The 18,888-nt window shown below is 35.9% G+C and overlaps 1 protein-coding gene across 3 annotated transcripts in view; it reads left to right on the top strand.

Moving 5' to 3' along the window:
- LOC103582238 (CD302 antigen) overlaps window positions 1–18,888 on the top strand; it is a 120,765-nt gene that overhangs the window by 34,566 nt on the left and 67,311 nt on the right. For all 3 annotated transcript variants that reach the window (XM_008563892.1, XM_008563897.1, XM_008563904.1), the window contains exons 14-23: window positions 2,296–2,377; window positions 5,216–5,284; window positions 8,167–8,281; window positions 11,478–11,513; window positions 11,882–12,057; window positions 12,696–12,763; window positions 13,039–13,118; window positions 13,694–13,833; window positions 16,513–16,618; window positions 16,842–17,002. In XM_008563892.1, the coding sequence (XP_008562114.1) occupies window positions 2,296–2,377; window positions 5,216–5,284; window positions 8,167–8,281; window positions 11,478–11,513; window positions 11,882–12,057; window positions 12,696–12,763; window positions 13,039–13,118; window positions 13,694–13,833; window positions 16,513–16,618; window positions 16,842–17,002 (1,033 nt within the window). The remainder of the gene's footprint in view (window positions 1–2,295; window positions 2,378–5,215; window positions 5,285–8,166; window positions 8,282–11,477; window positions 11,514–11,881; window positions 12,058–12,695; window positions 12,764–13,038; window positions 13,119–13,693; window positions 13,834–16,512; window positions 16,619–16,841; window positions 17,003–18,888) is intronic.

Genomic DNA, 18,888 nt, shown 5'->3' on the forward strand with positions numbered 1-18,888 from the left:
ACACTAGTGGAATCCCTTGAAGTGAAGCTGAAAACTATAAATTTCTGGGTTGAAATGAAGTTCAGTCTCAGAAAGTAGAGGAGATTAGAAATTTTGGACAATTGGGTATGCTCTTTTTTCTGGAAAACTGTTCTGTGAGATGCAGCGAAGAAGCCAGAAATGAGCTTGAAGGCAGAGAAGTTTCTAAGTGGAAGGAGGGAACACAATTGGCTGAGAGAAGACTAGGAAGGAGCTTGAGGAGCCTTGAAGGGTTGGGGACAGACCTCTACAAAGGCTGCCAGGGGTAGCCTATTAAATCCAGGTGACAAATGATCTTTGATCATCTTCCTAGTTGTACTGTTGATTGTGTAAAGAAGATAAAATATCTAATGCTTATTTTAGAGAAGCACAAAATTCTACACAAATTCCCCAGGCACAAATATATAACGTGCAAAGATTTGGGAGAAATGAAGGTATATCCCTAAGTAAACACGAGGAAGGAGATTTAACCTTCATTTTAAACAAATGGCTTTAATTATGCTTTATCTGGCAATTATCTAGACTCTGGGGTTTAGAAAATCAACATTTCATCCATTTGGAAGCCTGTAAGAAAGCTCTGATTAGTTGAAGACACAAACTACAAATTCCTCTTAAAGCTACTAAGTTTAAAGTGGACTTAATCGTCTCTACTGGATTTTATCTTAAATCCACAAATTAGTGATCTTTCTCTAGAAAGAAAACAATGTAACAATAAAAACCAAAAGAGGACAGTCCTTATATTCCATTGTAATAAGTTGAAACACTTGAGTTTGAAAAGTTCTTATTGATATTAAAATATGAGGAAATGTTGGACAAAGGAAAGAGATAAAAGCAATTATTTTATTAAAACGTGAGAAATTAATTTAAAATTAAGTTTGCTCCAGCCTTTGATTCACTAGTAAATTTTGTAAAAATGCAGACATTATATTTTCCAGTAGTCTTGTAGCTGTACATTCCACTTATTCCATATTTTCTACTGAGCTTGAGAGTAGGGATTATTTTTAGCTTTGGATCCTACACCTTCTCTAATATGTAATATACTTATATATGTGTACTACGTATTCATATATACTTTATGTATACGCATAGTCACATGTGCTGAGTATACATACCATGTGCTAACAGAAGATTAAATTATATGGAATATAATTGGTCTACTTATTAGGGCCTAAAAAGTGTAGTAAATTTTAGGTAGTATTTTCAAGTGGAGTTAAAGGCAGAGAAAATTTTTAATGGTTATATCTTTTCTATTTATGCTGGATATATATTCCTGGCTAGACCATAAGTTTATTTGAGGGGAAGGAATCACATGAACTTATGTTCCTTTCTCCATATGTTTGTATATATATTCTTGAATGCCTATCCTTTTTCCTCTTGGCCAATCTGATTACTGGCGCTTGGTAAACACTCAGATTATAACTAAAAAAAAAATGTTAGCTATTCTTCGAAGACTGTCTTTTGTCCTACCCACCTCACGGGTGTTTCCTCACTTCCTGCAGTCCACAATGACCTCTCCTTTCTCTGGATGTTTATAGTGCTTAAACTTTTACAACTCATTTGATAGCTTTCATAAGTGATATTATCATATTTTCTTCGTTTGTATACATCTTATTTCCCTGACTATTTTACATTCCATTTGAGAGTAGATATTAGGTCTTGTACTTTGTATCATCACTGTCCTTAGCTAAATGTACATAAGATGTACATAAAATATAATACTGATGAGTGTTACATATAATCACTTAAGTGATTACTTAATTATATTTCTCTGGTGTATTTCCTTGGCATTTGGAAAAAACTCAAATACTTGTTTACATTAAACTTTTAAGTCCTGTTTAATAAAAATTTAGCTAAATGGTTTGTTCTGCATTTTAAAGAAAAGTAATTTGATAGTGTTATAAACAAACACTATATGGAAATGCATTGTCGTATTTGACTATATCTGAAAACATTGTCTAAGACGGAAGCACTGCAGTAAAAATTTTAGAGTAATAATTTTTCCTTCTTAAAGTTCAAAGCAGAATAGTTTTTGCCTTTCATATGAAGAAAACAACTTGAAATTTAATTTTAAAGAGTATGGTGCTTTTCGATAGCTATCCCATTATTAAAGGTTTAAGTTTCACATCAAAAGATTTCTTTATATAGGTTGAGCTGTGCTTTTCAGTTAGTAACAAGATCTTCTGAATAAATGTACATGTCTGAAGCACTTTAGACATGTGATTGCTAAATATTTTTGCCAAATATTCTCAAATTTTTAAACATTTCCTTCATATATAGTGACCAGCGTTGGCTGTGGATAGGTTTGAATAAAAGGAGCCCAGATTTACAAGGATCCTGGCAATGGAGTGATCGTACACCTGTAAGTTAAAACTTCCTTATCTGGGGTTACATACAAGGAGTGTTTGTTTCAACAACAAGTAAGTTAATTATTAAATAATACATCCACACCTAAAATGCATATGAAACCATGAAAGACCCTGAATAGCCAAAGCAATCTTGGTAAAAAAGAATGAAGCTGGAGGCATCACACTACCTGACTTCAAAATATACTACAAAGCTAGAGTAACCAAAATATCATGGTACTGGCATAAAAAGAGACATGCAGGCCAGTGGAACAGAATAGAGTCCAGAAATAAATCCACACGTTTACAGCCAACTGATTTTTTTTTTCCCTTTTTGTCTTTTTTCGTGACCGGTAACGGGATCGCAACCCTCGGTGTCGCGCCCTTACCGCGACCAGCAACGGGATCGCAACCCTCGGTGTCGCGCCCGCACCACTCTCAGCCAGTGAGCAGACCGGTGTCTATATGGGATCCGAACCCTCGGCGGGAGTGCCACCGCGCTCCCAAGCGCCGCACTCTACTGAGTGCGCCAACGGGCCGGCCCAACAGCCAACTGATTTTTGACAAAGGTGCCAAGAATATGCAATGGGGAAAGGACAGCCTCTTCAATAAATAGTGCTGGGAAAACTGGATATCCAAATACAGAGGAATGAAATTAGACCCTTGTCTCATACCATATACAAAAATCAACTCAAAATAGATTTTAGACTTAAATGTAAGACCCCAAACTATGAAACTACTAGAAGAAAACATAAGGGGAAAGCTCCATGATGTTGGTCTGGGCAATGATTTTTTGGATATGACCCCAAAAGCATAGGTAACAAAAGCAAAAATAGGCAAATGGGATTACATCAAACAAACGAGAAAGCTTCTGCACAGCAAAGGAAACAACAGAGTGAAGAGACAGCCTACAGAATAGGAGAAAATATTTGCAAACTATACATCTGATAGGGGTTAGTATCCAAAATATATAAGGAACTCAAATAACTCTATGTATAGAAAGAAAACAACCTAATTTAAAAAATAGACAAAGGACTTGAATGGACATTTCTCAAAAGAAGACATACAAATAGCCAACAGATATATGAAAAAATACTCAACATCACTAATCATCATGGAATTGCAAATTAAAACCACAATGAGATATCACCTCACACCTGTTGAATGGCTATTATTGAAAAGACAAAAGATAAGTGTTGCTGAGGATGTGGAGAAAAGAGAAACCTTGCACGCTGTTGGTGGGAATGTAAATTAGTACAGCCATTATGGAAAATATGAGGACTGTATGGAGGTCTCTCAAAAAATTAAAAATAGAACTACCACATGATCCAGCAACCCCACTACTGGATATCCAAAGGAAATGAAATTTGTAAGTCGAAGAGATATCTGCACTCCCATGTTTATTGCAGCACTATCTACAATAGCCCAGATATGGAACCTAAGTGTTCATCAACAGATGGATGGATAAAGAAAACGCAGTGTTTGTGTGTGTGTGTGTGTAAAATGGAATACTGTTCAGGTATAAAAAAGGAAATTCTGCCATTTGTGACAACATGGATGAACCTGGAGAACATTATGTTGAGTGAAATAAGCCAGACACAGAAAGACAAATACTGCTTGATGTCACTCATATGCAGAACCTAAAAAAGTTGATATTACAGAACTCGAGAGTAGAATGGTCATTACGAGGGGCTGAGGGGTTTGGAGGGTGTGGTGGGGAGATGTTAGTCAAAGGGCACAAAATTTCATTTAGATAGGGGGAATAGGTTCAAGAGATCTATTGTACAACATGGTGACTGTAGTTAATAACAGTATAGTTGTATTCTTGAAAAATGCTGAGAGTAGATGTTAAGTGTTCTCACCACAAAAATAATAACTATGTGAGGTGACCCATATGTAAATTCACTAGATTTAGTCATTCCACAATGTATATATACTTCATAACATCATGTTTTACACAATAAATACAATTTTATCTGTCAATTTAAAAAAATAAAATAATAAAAATATATCCACATACCACACGACCATAAAAATTGCATAGATGTGTCTTTATTGACATGGAAATAGATTCACATACTTGAAGTGGGGTAAAACAAATTACTAATCTTATTTTTATTTTTAAAAAATCCATATGTGTAGCCTCTGTATCATCAAAAAAAATATATAGATATAATAGTCATCTTTGGGTAGTACAAGTTATTATTTTTTTTCAAAGCATATTTTTTGTACTGTTTTTACTTCTTTTTTAATAATGAGAAGCTTTTATTTTTATTATATAAAAATATAAGTTATGTAAAAAAGAAAGTATCTTTATTGGAGGAAAAAATTTGGGGGAAACTTACAAAAAACCTTTAAATAGTATTTCAAATGTTATATTATCATAAGAGAAGTTTTATTTACCACTTATAGGAGCAAAATTATTCTTAAATATTAAATATTTGCTCCACATTACTATTGTGTGAATTCATTTTGTATTCTTTCTAAATGTGAAATTCCTTGATTTTTATTTTTAAATTGGAACATATCTCAGATTAGTTCATCAAATAAGTAGCATTTCAACACATGCATAACAAAGTGTTTTGCAAGTTCTTAATCCTCTATGACAAAAGCAGTGAACTTACTACACCAATAACCTCCACTTCTGAAACTGTAGCTTCCTGTGTTTAGAAACTTATGACTTATGACATTTTCTGAGTCCTGTCATGATTTAGCATCCTGATATAAAAAAATATGAAAAAGTTTTCTTTCTGTGTCAGATGAACATGCTTGAGTTATTAAAGCTGCCTAAATTACATCTAAATTGCAAATATTTATACATCAGTCTTAAATTCTCAAGCCTCTTTTCTTTTCAGGTGTCTACTATTATCATGGAAAATGAATTTCAGCAGGATTATGACATCAGAGATTGTGCTGCTGTCAAGGTCAGTACAATGCTGGAAAATCAGCATCATGTCCAGGCAGTAGGTCCATGGAGTGCCTTTTGTGTGGGTCACATGATGCTTTAGGTGTGATGGGAGATAAGTACCCCTATGGCCTGGACCTCAAGAAGCCTGACTTGCACTTAATTTGAGAAGATAAAAGACAGCTGTCATTACTATGCAGTAAAAAGCACCAAATGAGTTGTCTGAGGAGAGCTAATGAAACTCAGAAGAGGAGTGATCCCTGCAGCCTCTTTCCACAAAGAGATGAGACTTGAACTGGGTCTCTTAAGGATGGATAGAGTTTGTGCAGGCAGGGCAGGGTGAGGCTTTCTAACAGGGGAATGTATGAGAAGGTGGCATAAAATAAGGAGGGAGTGCTACAAGATGGTAAGGCAGTGAAGAGACAAAAACATTAAGAAGCTTTAATCAGTGCTGTGGTTGAAAACAATGTTGGGAAATTAGATTAATGCTAACATAAGGAGTTTGTACATTTTTAGATAGGCAACAGGGCATTTTAAAAAGGTTCTGAGTAGGGAGGGTGATATGAAGCAAGGAGTGTGTGAGGAAAATTCACCTTGAGACAGATTTCAACGTGCAACAGATAGAATTAGAAGACCAGTTGTGCATCTTCCTTTGCAGAATTCACTCGTTTATCCATTTCATAAACACTATGGTGTTGGGAAGATAGAATAATTTAATCAGGTTCCCCTCGCCTCAGGGCCAGTTGAGGGTGGTTCAGTAAACAAATTGTGTGTGTGTGTGGCGGGGGAGTTGGTGCTCATGCGCGCTGCCTTGGCTTTGCTGGCGACTGCCTTGGGCGGCTACCGCCCCACACAAGTAGCCATGCCTTTCCAACCTGCGGCTTCCAAGGATCTGTTTGCTGGTTACCTAGCTCATAGACCTGTGAGTAAGGGGTCTGGTGACCCAGCCCTAGCTTGACAATCAGCCCAGTCAGTGAAGGATTACCAACAGGTAAAAAGAGCCCGACAACTGGCATAGTTGAGTAGCTTTACAATTGGTGTCATGAACAGGATTAAGAGCATTACAATTGGCTATGTCGGCAGGATTCTGACATTAGCCTAGCTTGACCGTACGTGCAAGGGGTTCTGTGAGGCATTGGGGGATCTAACAATGACAGGGTGCAAAACACAGCCTTTGTCTTTACAGAACTTACAGTCTAGTAAGAAAGACGAGTAAACAAGCAATCACAATACTGTCAGGTAAGGGCTATAACAGACAAAATACAGACAAAACACAGCCTTTGTCTTTACAGAACTTACAGTCTAGTAAGAAATAAAGACGAGTAAACAAGCAATCACAATACTGTCAGGTAAGGGCTATAACAGACAAAATACAGTTTTATGCAACAAGGGTATTATGAGAGAATTATAATAATGTTGGTGATGATGTTGGTGATGGCAGCAGCTGACACTCACTGACTCCTTTGTGAGCCATGCACTGTGCTAGGCATGTCATATGTATTATTTCACTTAATACTTACGCAACCAGGTAAGGTAGCTACTGTTACTATATTCATCTTAAAGAGAAAGAAATTTGAGCTTGAGTAACTTACCCAAGGTTCCATGGCTACTAAAATTTAAACCCATGTGTATCTAGGTCCAGTACTCTTTAACCACTATGCTAGATGACTCATCATTTATAAAAATAGAGGGGCACTGGTTTATGGAGAAAATGGTATCTTTTAGTTTAGATATTTTGAATCCAAGCTAGCTGTTAGATGTATCGTATAGTAAGTTGAAATAGACTGAAGTTAAAGGGAAAATATATATATTTAAGAAAAAGCAAAGGGTCAAGAAATTGATTTCGGGGAACTGCCAACATTTAAAGTGACAGAAGATGAGGAAGAAAGAGATATCTATGTAATAATATCTTTGCTTCATAGCCCAAGAAAGAGATTCAAGGAGGTGGTTGACCAGAAACTTTACAGGAAGGTTGAGGCAAATAAGAACTTAGAAAGACATCAGAAAGCACTATTTTCAACATAACTTTTCTAGTAATAAACTGTATAGTATCATGTCATTTTTTTATAGAATTTCTAATTTAACACATGAAAAGGTAAAAATTTCAGAGAAGTTTATGAAATTTTCAGGAGTGTCAAGAATACTGGCATAGTAAACTGTTCTATTTGAAGAGAGTCCCCACATGTGAAGAGGCTTGAAAATCCAAACACACAAAAAGAGAGGGGGTGGGGAGTGAGATACTGATGCAGCCTACATCAGGGACAAGCCCAGCCAGGGCAGTGTTCTGTAAGGACAGTCTTGCCTCACCTGACACAGTACCCACCAGAACCTTGGCCTTAAGAGAAAATAGTCCAGAAGCGATGGATGCTGCTCCTAGGTCAAAGCTTCCCCTTTCCTATCTCTCCTACTTGCTGGCTGGAATTTGTAGTGGGCTGTCTTGGACCACGTGGAGGACAAAACGGTAGAAATGGTAGAGCAACCCAAAGAAGGAGCCTGGACCCCTGGTGCTGGACTTTCATGTCATCTGATCTGCCTTGAACACAGCCTGGTTCTCAGATACCACTAAAATAAATATTCTTTTCCTAGCTTGGTCTCTCCCAACTTTTAAAAGTGTAAGATTCTATAATTTCATGTCAACAAAAACAAGGAGAAAAAAGATAATAATTTGCATTTTGGACATAAACATGACCTTACAATATATTTCTTTTTATCAGCTCCTTTGAAGGCTCTTGTGTAGGCTATTACTGTTCAAACATTTCATTCATTCATTTGTTCATTTATTAAACGAATATCTGAGGTGCTAGAGCTAAAATAGAGGTCAAGGCCATAGGGCTTATAGTTCAGTGTTTCATAAGGGCTGTATCAACTTCAAAATATTCTGCAATTCTTTTTCTCCTATAGGTCATTCATAGGCCATGGCGAAGAGGCTGGCATTACCATGATGACAGAGAATTTACTTATATGAGGCCTTTTGCTTGTGATACAAAACTTGAATGGGTATGCCAGATTCCAAAAGGTATTTGGTAAATACTATTTTTCGCAACCTTCTCATGTTAACATTGTGAATGCTGAACTAAAAGTACCTAAGAGAGAGTTTTAGTCTATAATTAAAATTTTTAAAAGCCAATAAAGATGCAGTTAATATATTAAGCCCCCCCCCGCCTGACTTCCACTCCTAGTAGAAGGCTAGCATATTGAAATTTGATAATACCTTACTCTTTGATCATTTAATTTACATACAAGACAAAATTTAAGGCTTACGTGGGGGAATAAGATTTTGGAATGAAAAATTACTAAGTAAAAGTAGAGATGTAGTAGAGAAAATCATTTAAATTTTTATTTTGATGCAAAACCAAGAGCAAAATGAAAACAATTTTTGGAATAACGAGTGAAGAAATCAAAATTTGGCAGGTCTGTATAAAATTTAGAAACAGTTTTCAATGGACTCCAGAACTGCTAACGCTTTATATAAATTCAAATTCAGGAAACCAGCTAGGTGGATAGCACAGCCTTCAATGACAAAAAGAGAAGAGAAAAGAAATACATATTCATTTACTTAGCTTTTTACTTGGAAAATGCTAAGAAAACTGTTAAGAAGATTTTAATCCCCAAATTATTTTAGACTGATATTGGATATTTTAATTAGAGGAAAATACACAGAAAGTCCTAAAATGAATTTCTGAACTGAATGTATACAGATCATTAAAACTAAAGGTATGTCCTCCTATAAGTTCTCAAAGAATCCAAAATTTACATCATGGAACTGCCTAGTAGGAAATAGTTATTTTTCCTAAAAAAGGCCACCATATTGCGTTTAAAACAGCTTCCATCAGATGTGACATCAGGTACAATACCTGAGAGTCTCATTCATAAAGGCAAACTGTCAAGCCATTCGTAAAAGTGTGCGTGTGCATGTGTTGATGAGTTTTTCTAAAGGAGAAATTATGCCTGAGTTTTTCCTGATTATTTGATTAAACCTGAAAAATGGGAAAAAGAAAACCAGTTTGGATATCCTTTAAAGAAGTGGAAAGTAATTCATGTATATAATTAATTTGGACAATGCCTGTGGTTTGCAGCAGTAGTGTGACCCTTTGACTCTTTGGCATTTGGTGGCATGCCACAGAAAATGTCATTGCTCCTTCCAAGGTGCCCTCATTAGTAGCTGGTACTCCTGCCTCCTGTTGAGTGGTGGGGCAGACCCAAGAATTTAGACAAGGACAACTTTAGAAATGACAGAGCAGTAACCACAGGAAATAGAACAAAGAGCACATAGTTTTCTTTTTTCCTTTTTTTAAAATTTTAAACAAAACAGAGGGAATTAACAGATTTAGCAATTAACCAAACAAATAAATCTTCTAAATAATTGCACCCTGCTCTTCCCATGCAGAAACAAAGTAAAAAATTAAACACTCCCTGTCTCAGCCTATTCCCAATCATTTGAAATAATTAGTGATTGCTTGATCTGAGGTTTGAATGCTATGTTAACTCACCTTTGACAGTACCTAAATTTCTGAGTTATAATGTGTCACCTTCACCCAGTTGGATATTTTCTTTATTATCAGAGCAGCCAAAGTCTATTCAACTTGCGTTAATCTGTATTTTCTAGTCTTCATAAACAAGTTTTCCTCTTTGGTAGTATAAATCACCATGATCTTCTCTGGTTTTTGCCTTTTTATTACCAGGTTCTAATTAGTCCTATCTTCCCTAAAAAGGGTATTTCGACAACCTATAAGTTGTAAGTTGCCTAGCCACAATGGGTATATATACTTTTTAATTGACAAAACTGTGTCAAAAATGAGGCTTACAAAAATGTTTTTAGGAAAATTACCTATAATGCCACTACCGAAACACAAGTATTTTGATTGTATTTCTTCATACCTCATACACACAAACATACTGGTAATCTTGTGTAAAAAATACCTTGCATTCTGTTTTTCTCACTAATTTAAAGACATTTAATGGTTAGACGTAGCTCTTCCCAACACACAAATGATCAGAAGTTTTTGACAAAATTACAGACAAGAAACTATGTACATTTTTAACTGACTTGTGGCATCGTTGATGGAAATTATCTGATATGAAGAGAACTGGCTCAGAGAGGGAAATCAAAGATGCTGGATACATAGGCAGTCCTCTGAATAGGGTCTTCTAATACCTTAGCCTCCAGTACCAAAACAAAATTAAGAACAGCTATTTCACCCTGGATTTCTAAGATTAACCAAATTATATCTTCGACTTGAAACTATTGTGACCTATAGCCAGATCGAAAAGGGGGAGGAAAGCAACTAGGATCCTGTGAGAAACTGCTCTGCACCTGACAGTGTGCTAGGTGCTTCCTCAGGGGTGATCACATGTGATTGTCACACTCTCTTTGTGTGTTAAGTAGTAGAGACTCATTTTTATAGAGTAGAAAATTGAGATTTAGGGAGTTAAGCAACTCATCCAAAGTACCACACAGAAAGTGCACAAGGGCATTTGGACACTGACCCACCCAACTTCAAAGCTCGTAATTCTGTGTAACATACTGTATTTCTTCTGTTTCCATCTAGGAATCCTGGGTGATTTTTATTATTTTCCTCTCAGTTTTATCTTGACTTCTGAAAAGATCCAAAACTAGATCATTGTACATTGTTTCCAAGGGTATCTTGGGAGACAATAAACTCTTAACAACCCAGGTATACAGAACAGTTACTCAAATCTCATTAGATGAAGAAGTGATTGCTGAATCCTCTCATTCTGCAATGATGATTATCTTGGTGCATATGCTTTAGTGCCTCTCTATGATGTATACAGTATTGTCCTTTACTTATTCTTGCTTTCTAATTATTAGCTGTATTTTATCCATCTAGTCTTCCTTTGTGACTTCCGTGGTATAAGGTAAGGAACTGCTAGTAATACCGAGGATTCTTCAAAAAGTTCATAGAAGGATTCATATTATCTTTTAATTCCATTCTTCCATGAATTTTTGAAGTACCCTTATAGTTTACTAACATTTAGCATATCTGCCTTTTTGATTGCTACTAATGTGGCTTTAGCATAGGCCCCACAAAATTCAACTCAGGTGATCATAACTTGAAATAAAATAGTTTGGCCAGAAATGGACGAACCCCAGCAATACTGCAAGTCCTTTTGAGCTACATTAGAGGCTTTGCCTATGCCATGATCTGTAATTGAGTACTACACTTAAGCCACCTGCTTTCTTCCTTATACAGGCCACACTCCAGAGACACCAGACTGGTATAATCCAGGTGAGTTGAGAAAACAGAAATTTAGCCAAAGCTGCTTTTACCTTTTCAATAGTGTATTTAGCGAATTATTTACATGCCAGCTTCTTCTTTCTCATATCTTTAAGTGAAAAAATAAGTTATCTTCAGGCAGGGAACCTGAGTGGCTGGTGTGCAGTGAGGCCAGATTTTTCCTTCTCTGTGAGTGTCGGAGAGTGGCAGAGGCACTGGCCCAGGAATTCTTAGTTTGCTGCTGTCAGCACTGCCCAGACAGGGAGAGCCAGTAATCTAAATGGATTACTATTTATAAGTAGTTCTGGACATTAACCTGGGCATAGAGGGTACAGTTTGGTTTGCACAGTTGTGACTCTGATTTTCTTCTTCCTCTTTAGAGCGTGCTGGAATTCATGGACCTCCGGTTGTAATTGAAGGAAGTGAATATTGGTTTGTTGCTGATCCTCACTTAAACTACGAAGAAGCCGTCCTGTACTGTGCTAGCAATCACAGCTTTCTTGCTACTATAACATCTTACACAGGACTAAAAGCCATCAAAAACAAAATAGCAAATGTAATTTAAAAGAATGAACTTAAATATATTTATTATTTTTATTTTTATCCTACTAAAAAGTATTTCAAAAGTAAATGTTCCTCTAACATAAGATATGCCTTACAAAACCCAAATTAGTTGTTTCATGTTAGAAAAGTTACATAGAATTGCTTAATGTTTTAAAATATACAGGATTAATAGTAAATATCAATTTGTAAGTTGAGCATCAGCAAATAATATAAATGATCCTAATTCCTTGTCACTTTTTTACTAAAAGTAACTTGAGTTTCTGTTTCTACTAATAAGTAACTTTGCAAATAGCTCTTGGGGAGAAAAAGAATTTGTATATTTTTAAATTTATAATTAATTACAATAGGACACTGTATGCCCAAGTAATGTATTAATTCAATTAATGTATACACATAATTACAGCAACCGTTGCTTTTATACTCAAAATAGGGCCTGCCTGTGAATATGCAAAAAGTTTTCAAACTACTTTTTTGGTGAAAGGTCCTGGTTTATGTGATTTTAAGACCAAAGTAATGGGGAATGTCTGGATGGTTTGTTGGTTTGTGGTTATAGTAAGACAGAATATTTAAATCAAAACTCTCTTAGGAAACTCAGCTCATATAAGAATGGATGTTTGGTTTGTTTTTCAGATATCTGGTGAGGAACAGAAGTGGTGGGTGAGAACTAGTGAGCAGCCAATAGATCGTCATTTTACATTGTATGTGACATCATTGATTCTGCCTTTGTAAAGTTATCACTTAAAAGAAACAGTCCCAGTTTCCCTTTTGCTAAATGCATTACTACATATAAGTAGTTTTGAACATTAATCTATAAACTGCCTTGGTTAGAGAAACCAAGTCCTTTTTGCATGTTGGTGTCAAGAAAAAACTGGTATATAATAATGGCGTTAACATCAAAGTTAAAATAACAGTAAAAAACATACTAAAACATCTAATTACATTATGAGTTTTCACATCTCTCATTTTCTTTCAGTTCACGACATCCATGGCGCCACTTTACTATGACATTTGGAGAGGAATGCTCGTACATGTCTGCCAAGACTTGGCTTATGGGTAAAGCTAATTCCAAATCCTTTAATGTCGATTATGTAATATGTGAACTTCAGGTCCAATTACTAGTTTACTCTTGTTTTCCTTTTGATTCTATGTTTAGTAGCTTCATCTTATTGTTAATGACAATAGTTCAAATTCCAAATGCAAATAAAGGTGCTTTTCACTGTGAATATTTTAACTTCCTTTTTCCTAAGGTAGTTACTTAAAAATAAACTTACCACTTTCATAATTGATAAGCTTATAGACAAATTTACAAAGATAAACAGGCGGGAGTTCTAAAATATAGTTTAGGTCCCTTTCCCCCTCACTAAACTTCCCCTTCAACTCTCTTCCTACTTCCTGCCATCACTTTTTGGTTATGCCAAATGTGTGCTTTTTTAATTGGCAATATTAGTATGCTATAACCTATTGATATGAATAATAATAGAAGACAGAAATGGCTAGAGAAGAAAGGCTATATATTTTAATCATTTGGGAAAGATTGATTTAGAGAGCCTTTCTTTATTACTGGATTGTTGTTAAAATGTGCTGAATGAAAAATTCTCATCATAGTAATTCTTCTTTTCATTTCTCAGACTTAAGCAAACCAGCAGACTGTAGTACCAAGTTGCCTTTCATCTGTGAAAAATATAACGTATCTCCGTTAGAGAAATATAGCCCAGATTCTGCAGCTAAAGTACAATGTTCTGGGTATTGGATTCCTTTTCAGAATAAGGTAAAAAGAGTATTGCTACATTGTATAAGCAATAATTGCTTTCATGCTGGTTGTATGGCCTATGGCAGAACGACAGCCCATCAGACAACTTACACTGATAGCCTCTGCAGATTTCAGTATCCCACCTTATCCTCTAGGTTGCCAGAAACTATGGGTGATAGCAAGGATTACCTCTCAAGTTAGTCATGCCTACAGGTCTTTCAAAGTGCAGCATTTCTGTTCTGTTGCTACTAACACTTAAATTGATGAAGGTGATCTGTCAATGAATAGCAATTCATTGAATAGTCATGACAATCTCTATGGTGTTTTCTTTTCCTTCTCAAGGAGAGCATCCAAGCAGCATCTGCCAATCAAATTAGACCAGCATTTTTCAAACTACTTTTCGGGACTACACGTATGCTACAAAATGTTAATCACCGATTTTGCCTACAAATGGGGTTTAATGATTAAATAGATTTGGAAAATGCTGCATTCTATTATTTGCCTCTTTGAGATGCATAATACAGATTGGCATATGTATCTGTTAGGAAATGCATTTGGCTGCTCAAAAGAGATTGCTGCAGTATGTTAAAACTTTTATTCTTTCACAGAAAAGATTTTTAAAGATAAGCAGGTTGGGTTGCTGTGGAAGCTCCATGAAGTCTTCAGAATCTGGCTCCTTTTGGTTCTGCTCCTCCATCCTTAATACAAAGCTTCCAGGCTCACATTCAGGGTCTTCTCTCAAGGGTCTTTTCTAGATGCCACCCAATAACGTTGCCTACATCTCATTGGCCATCCGAGTCTGTAAGAAGGCTGAAAAATATTTTGGTAGGATGTTTCAAAGAACATAATTTGGGAAATATTGCTGTACACTATAGTAATCAGTAATATCAAAAAGAAAAGGAAGAGATATGTCTGACAGCTTGAATCATCTGTAGTAAAGTCAGGAGTACATTTTGACTTTTAAAAATTAGGACAATTTTTTTACTTCCCCAGGATACTGGACTATGCTTATTTGCATAGTTGATATATATTTGAATTAAAATATCCTACCAAGACAAAGAGAGATGATTTCTTCTAAAATGTGTTTCTTGATGTAAGAAGGTTATCATTAAGAGCATAGACTTTGAAATCAGATGGAGCAGAATCTAAATGCTAAGGCCAGCCCATGGCTCACTTGGGAGGTTCAGGTCCCTATATAGGGATGGCCGGTTGGCTCACTTTGGAGAGCGTGGTGCTGACAACACCAAGTCAAGGGTTAAGATCCCCTTACCGGTCATCTTTTTTTTTAAAAAAAAACAAAAAAGAATCTAAATGCTGACCTTACCACTATTGTGTGGCTGTTTTTTTGATTTTTTGTTTTTCTTATTGTAACATAGTTGATCGTATATATCTCTGGGATACAGAGATGAATATCAGCACTGTAATATGTGATGCTCAAGTCAGATTATTATATCCAACAGTATACAATGTCATTGTTTTTCACGGCCTTTTACCAATTCCTCCCTCCCCCCACCCCCCTTTCCCACTTCTGGTAACCTCAGCTCTCCTTTTGAAAGTTCAATGCATTATTGTGATTGTTGTATCTTTATATATACATAAGGCAGTTCTATCTGTAGTTGTTGGAGGAATCACCATACTGTTTTCCATAATGGCTGCACCAGTTTACAGACCCACTAACAGTGTAGGAGGCTCCCCTTTCTCTGCATCCTCACCAGCATTTGTTGTTCTCTGTCTTTTTGATAATAGCTAGTCTAACTGGGGTGAGATATCTTAATGTGGGGCCGGCCCGGTGGCACACTGCTACAGTGCGCCGCTTGGGAGTGCGGTGGCTCGAGGGTTCGGATCCCACATACAGACCGGTTCCCGCTCACTGGCTGAGCGAGGTGTGGGGGCAACACCGAGGGTTGCGATCCCGTTGCCGGTCCCGGTCCGGTACAGGCGCGACACTGAGGGTTGCGATCCGTTGCCGGACACGAAAAAAGACAAAAAGGAAAAAAAAAATTAGAAATGAAAAAGGAGACATAACAACCGATACTACAGAAATACAAAGAATCATTAGAGACTATTATGACAACTATATGCCAACAAATTTGAAAACCCAAAGGAAATGGATAAGTTTCTGGACACATACAAACTACCAAGACTGAACCCAGAAGAAACAGAAAACCTGAACAGACAAATAACAGGCAAAGAGACTGAAGTAGTAATCAGCAGTCTCCCAACAAAGAGAAGCCTAGGGCTAGATGGCTTTGCTGCTGAATTCTACCAAACTTTTAAAGAGGAATTAATACCAATTCTCTACAAATTATTCCAAAAAATTGAAACAGAGTCCATTCTCCCAAACTCATTCTTTGTGGCTGTTTTACTTATAGGTCAAGTTACTTAACTTCTCTGTGCCTCAGTTTTCCCATTTGTTCTGAGAATTAAATGAAAATACTGTGCAAACTGCTTAGTACATAGGAAGCATTCATTAAGTGGGAGATTAAATATGTATATTATATATATAAAATAGTTTGAAGGCCACTGTTCAGTTATTAAAATTGAGAGTATAAACCTGAATTCTCATGGTACTACTTCGTAAATTTTTATATCTCACAGACTGAGAATTAGCATCCCTCTAAAAGATGAGGCATTCTCTTCCTATGTGGGCTTTCCCATGTCTGGAATCTAATGCTTTATATGTGTCTTTGTTTTCAGTGTTTTCTAAAGATCAAATCCAGGTCTCTTCCATTTTCTCAAGCAAGTGATATTTGTCACTCCTATGGTGGCACCCTTCCTTCAGTGTTGAGCCAGAGTGAACAAGGTACTGGAATTGTTTGGGAAATAGTTTGTATTCTGATCTCTGGACCAAGTTAGTTTTGGGAGGCTGTGGGGAATTAACACACACAAATAATCTTATTAAACTAGTTTTTTACAGATCAGGTAAAAGACTATCTTGATAGATAAGCAAAAGGTATTCATTGACATTTTTAGTGTGTCTTTAGTCTGAATAAGTCAAATGCTTTTTAAAAATCTCTTTGTAACAGATTTTATCACATCCTTGCTCCCGGATATGGAAGCTACTTTATGGATTGGTTTGCACTGGACTGCCTATGGAAGGATGAACAAATGGACAGATAACAGAGAGCTGGTATACACCAACTTTCACCCATTATTGGTTGGCCGGAGGCTGAGAATACCAGCAAATGTAAGTTTTTTTAAATCAGTAATCTATATAGCTCTGTGAAATAAGTCTTCCTTAAGTTATTGGATTAAGAAGAAGGGCCTATTGTATGATTTCATTTATACTAAATGTCCAGAATAGGCAAGTCTATAAAGATAGAAAGTAGATTAGTGGTTGCTAGAGGTTAAGAAGGATGGAAAGATTGGGGATAATGGCTAAAGTGTATTGGGTTTCTTTACGTGGTGGTGAAAACGTTCTGAAATTGTTTGGGTTAATGGTTGCACAACTCTGAATACACTAAAAACTATTCAATGTATATTTTAAATGGTATTAAATATGAATTATAGCTGAATAAAGCTGTTACAATAACAACACTTTCTTCCCCAACCTTCATGGATGCTCTAGTTTTTCAAAGTAGCATAAGATATCATAGCACTTATTTTACAACCATGCAAAACCATCAAGTAGTAAGTTGTAAATAGAAGCAAATATAAATGTTTACATAACATTTTGGGAGTTTGGGCTCTCAGCCTCAGTCTCCTGGGGCAAAAAATACAAAATTGGTGATTGGTTATCATTTTTCCCAAAGAGCTAAATGAAAAGAAGCCATGGAAGGGAACAGGGCGTTATATTGACAATAGTTAGGCTGATATGATACTGCTGCCCACTGCTTCTGTCCTCACCACTTTCTGGATGCAGACCACCTTTTGCACGAAGGGAAAAGATTGAAAAATTAACATGAAAGGCGAATTCCAAAAATATGTCCTACAAAATAATGAACTAATGTTCCTGACACAATGCTGCTTTGCTCAAGGTTGATGTAGGTGGCAAAGGGAACTCTGAATCATGTGTAACTGTGTACAGAGTAAATGTCAAAATAATACTTGGTTACTGTAGAAAATGTGGAAGTTATAGAAGAGTAAGTACCGCAGAGGTAAATGTCAACCCTCATCCCACCTAAACTTAGGTCAGTGGCTTTTATACCTTTAACCCTAATCCATAGTAAGAATACATTTAAATCACCATCTAATACATAGATAAAGATATAATATTGAATTGAATTGAAACAGAAGTTTCAGAAAGTAATACTAATGCTTAGAGATTATGCACACTGATATTTTCATTCTATTCTATTTCATTCCATTCCTTTCTTATCCTATTCTTTTTTGTCTAATACTTTTCTATTCTACCCTATCCTATTCTGTTCTATTTCATTATCACAAATATTAGCCAGGATCCACTGAATTGATTTCATGACCTACTAAATGAGTCTCAAACCATTTGAGCCCTGATCTAAGGAATCACAATGAGCGAACAGTGATTTCAGCATCTTTTCATCTAGAGCTTTTCCATACATTGTTTCCTTGACATAGATAGGATCATAGTGTATATACTGTTGTACTCTAGTTTTCTCACTTAATATTGTGCCATAGTTTCTCATGCCATTAAAAGATCTACTTGATAAGTATTTTAATGGTTGCATAATATTTCTTGATTAATATGCCATTATTTACCTAAACAGTGTTGATTATTGGGTTGTTTCCAGTTTTGCACAATCATAATAGTGCTGCAGTGAACATCTTTGTGCATAATAGAATTAGTTATCCTTTATTATGTGCCCTTAAAAAATATTTTTAGCTATTCTTGTCCATTCTTCCAGAAAAACTGTAGAATTATTTATTCAATTTCGAACAACAATAATTAAATAAGTAAGCTCCTGATGAGAATTTGACTATATTTTAGGGAAAATTGATGTCTTTTCCCTATTAGGCCTATTGATATGTTGTATAATTCATTAATAGATGTTATATTAAGCCATTTTTATATTTGTGTCATAAAATCTGGTTGCTCAGAGTGAACTATTATTTTACTATTCTACTGAATTAGATTTGTTAGAATTTTATTTGGGA

Source organism: Galeopterus variegatus, unplaced genomic scaffold (genome assembly GCF_000696425.1).
Source record: "Galeopterus variegatus unplaced genomic scaffold, G_variegatus-3.0.2 Scaffold178, whole genome shotgun sequence".
In the NCBI taxonomy this organism is placed as follows: domain Eukaryota; kingdom Metazoa; phylum Chordata; class Mammalia; order Dermoptera; family Cynocephalidae; genus Galeopterus; species Galeopterus variegatus.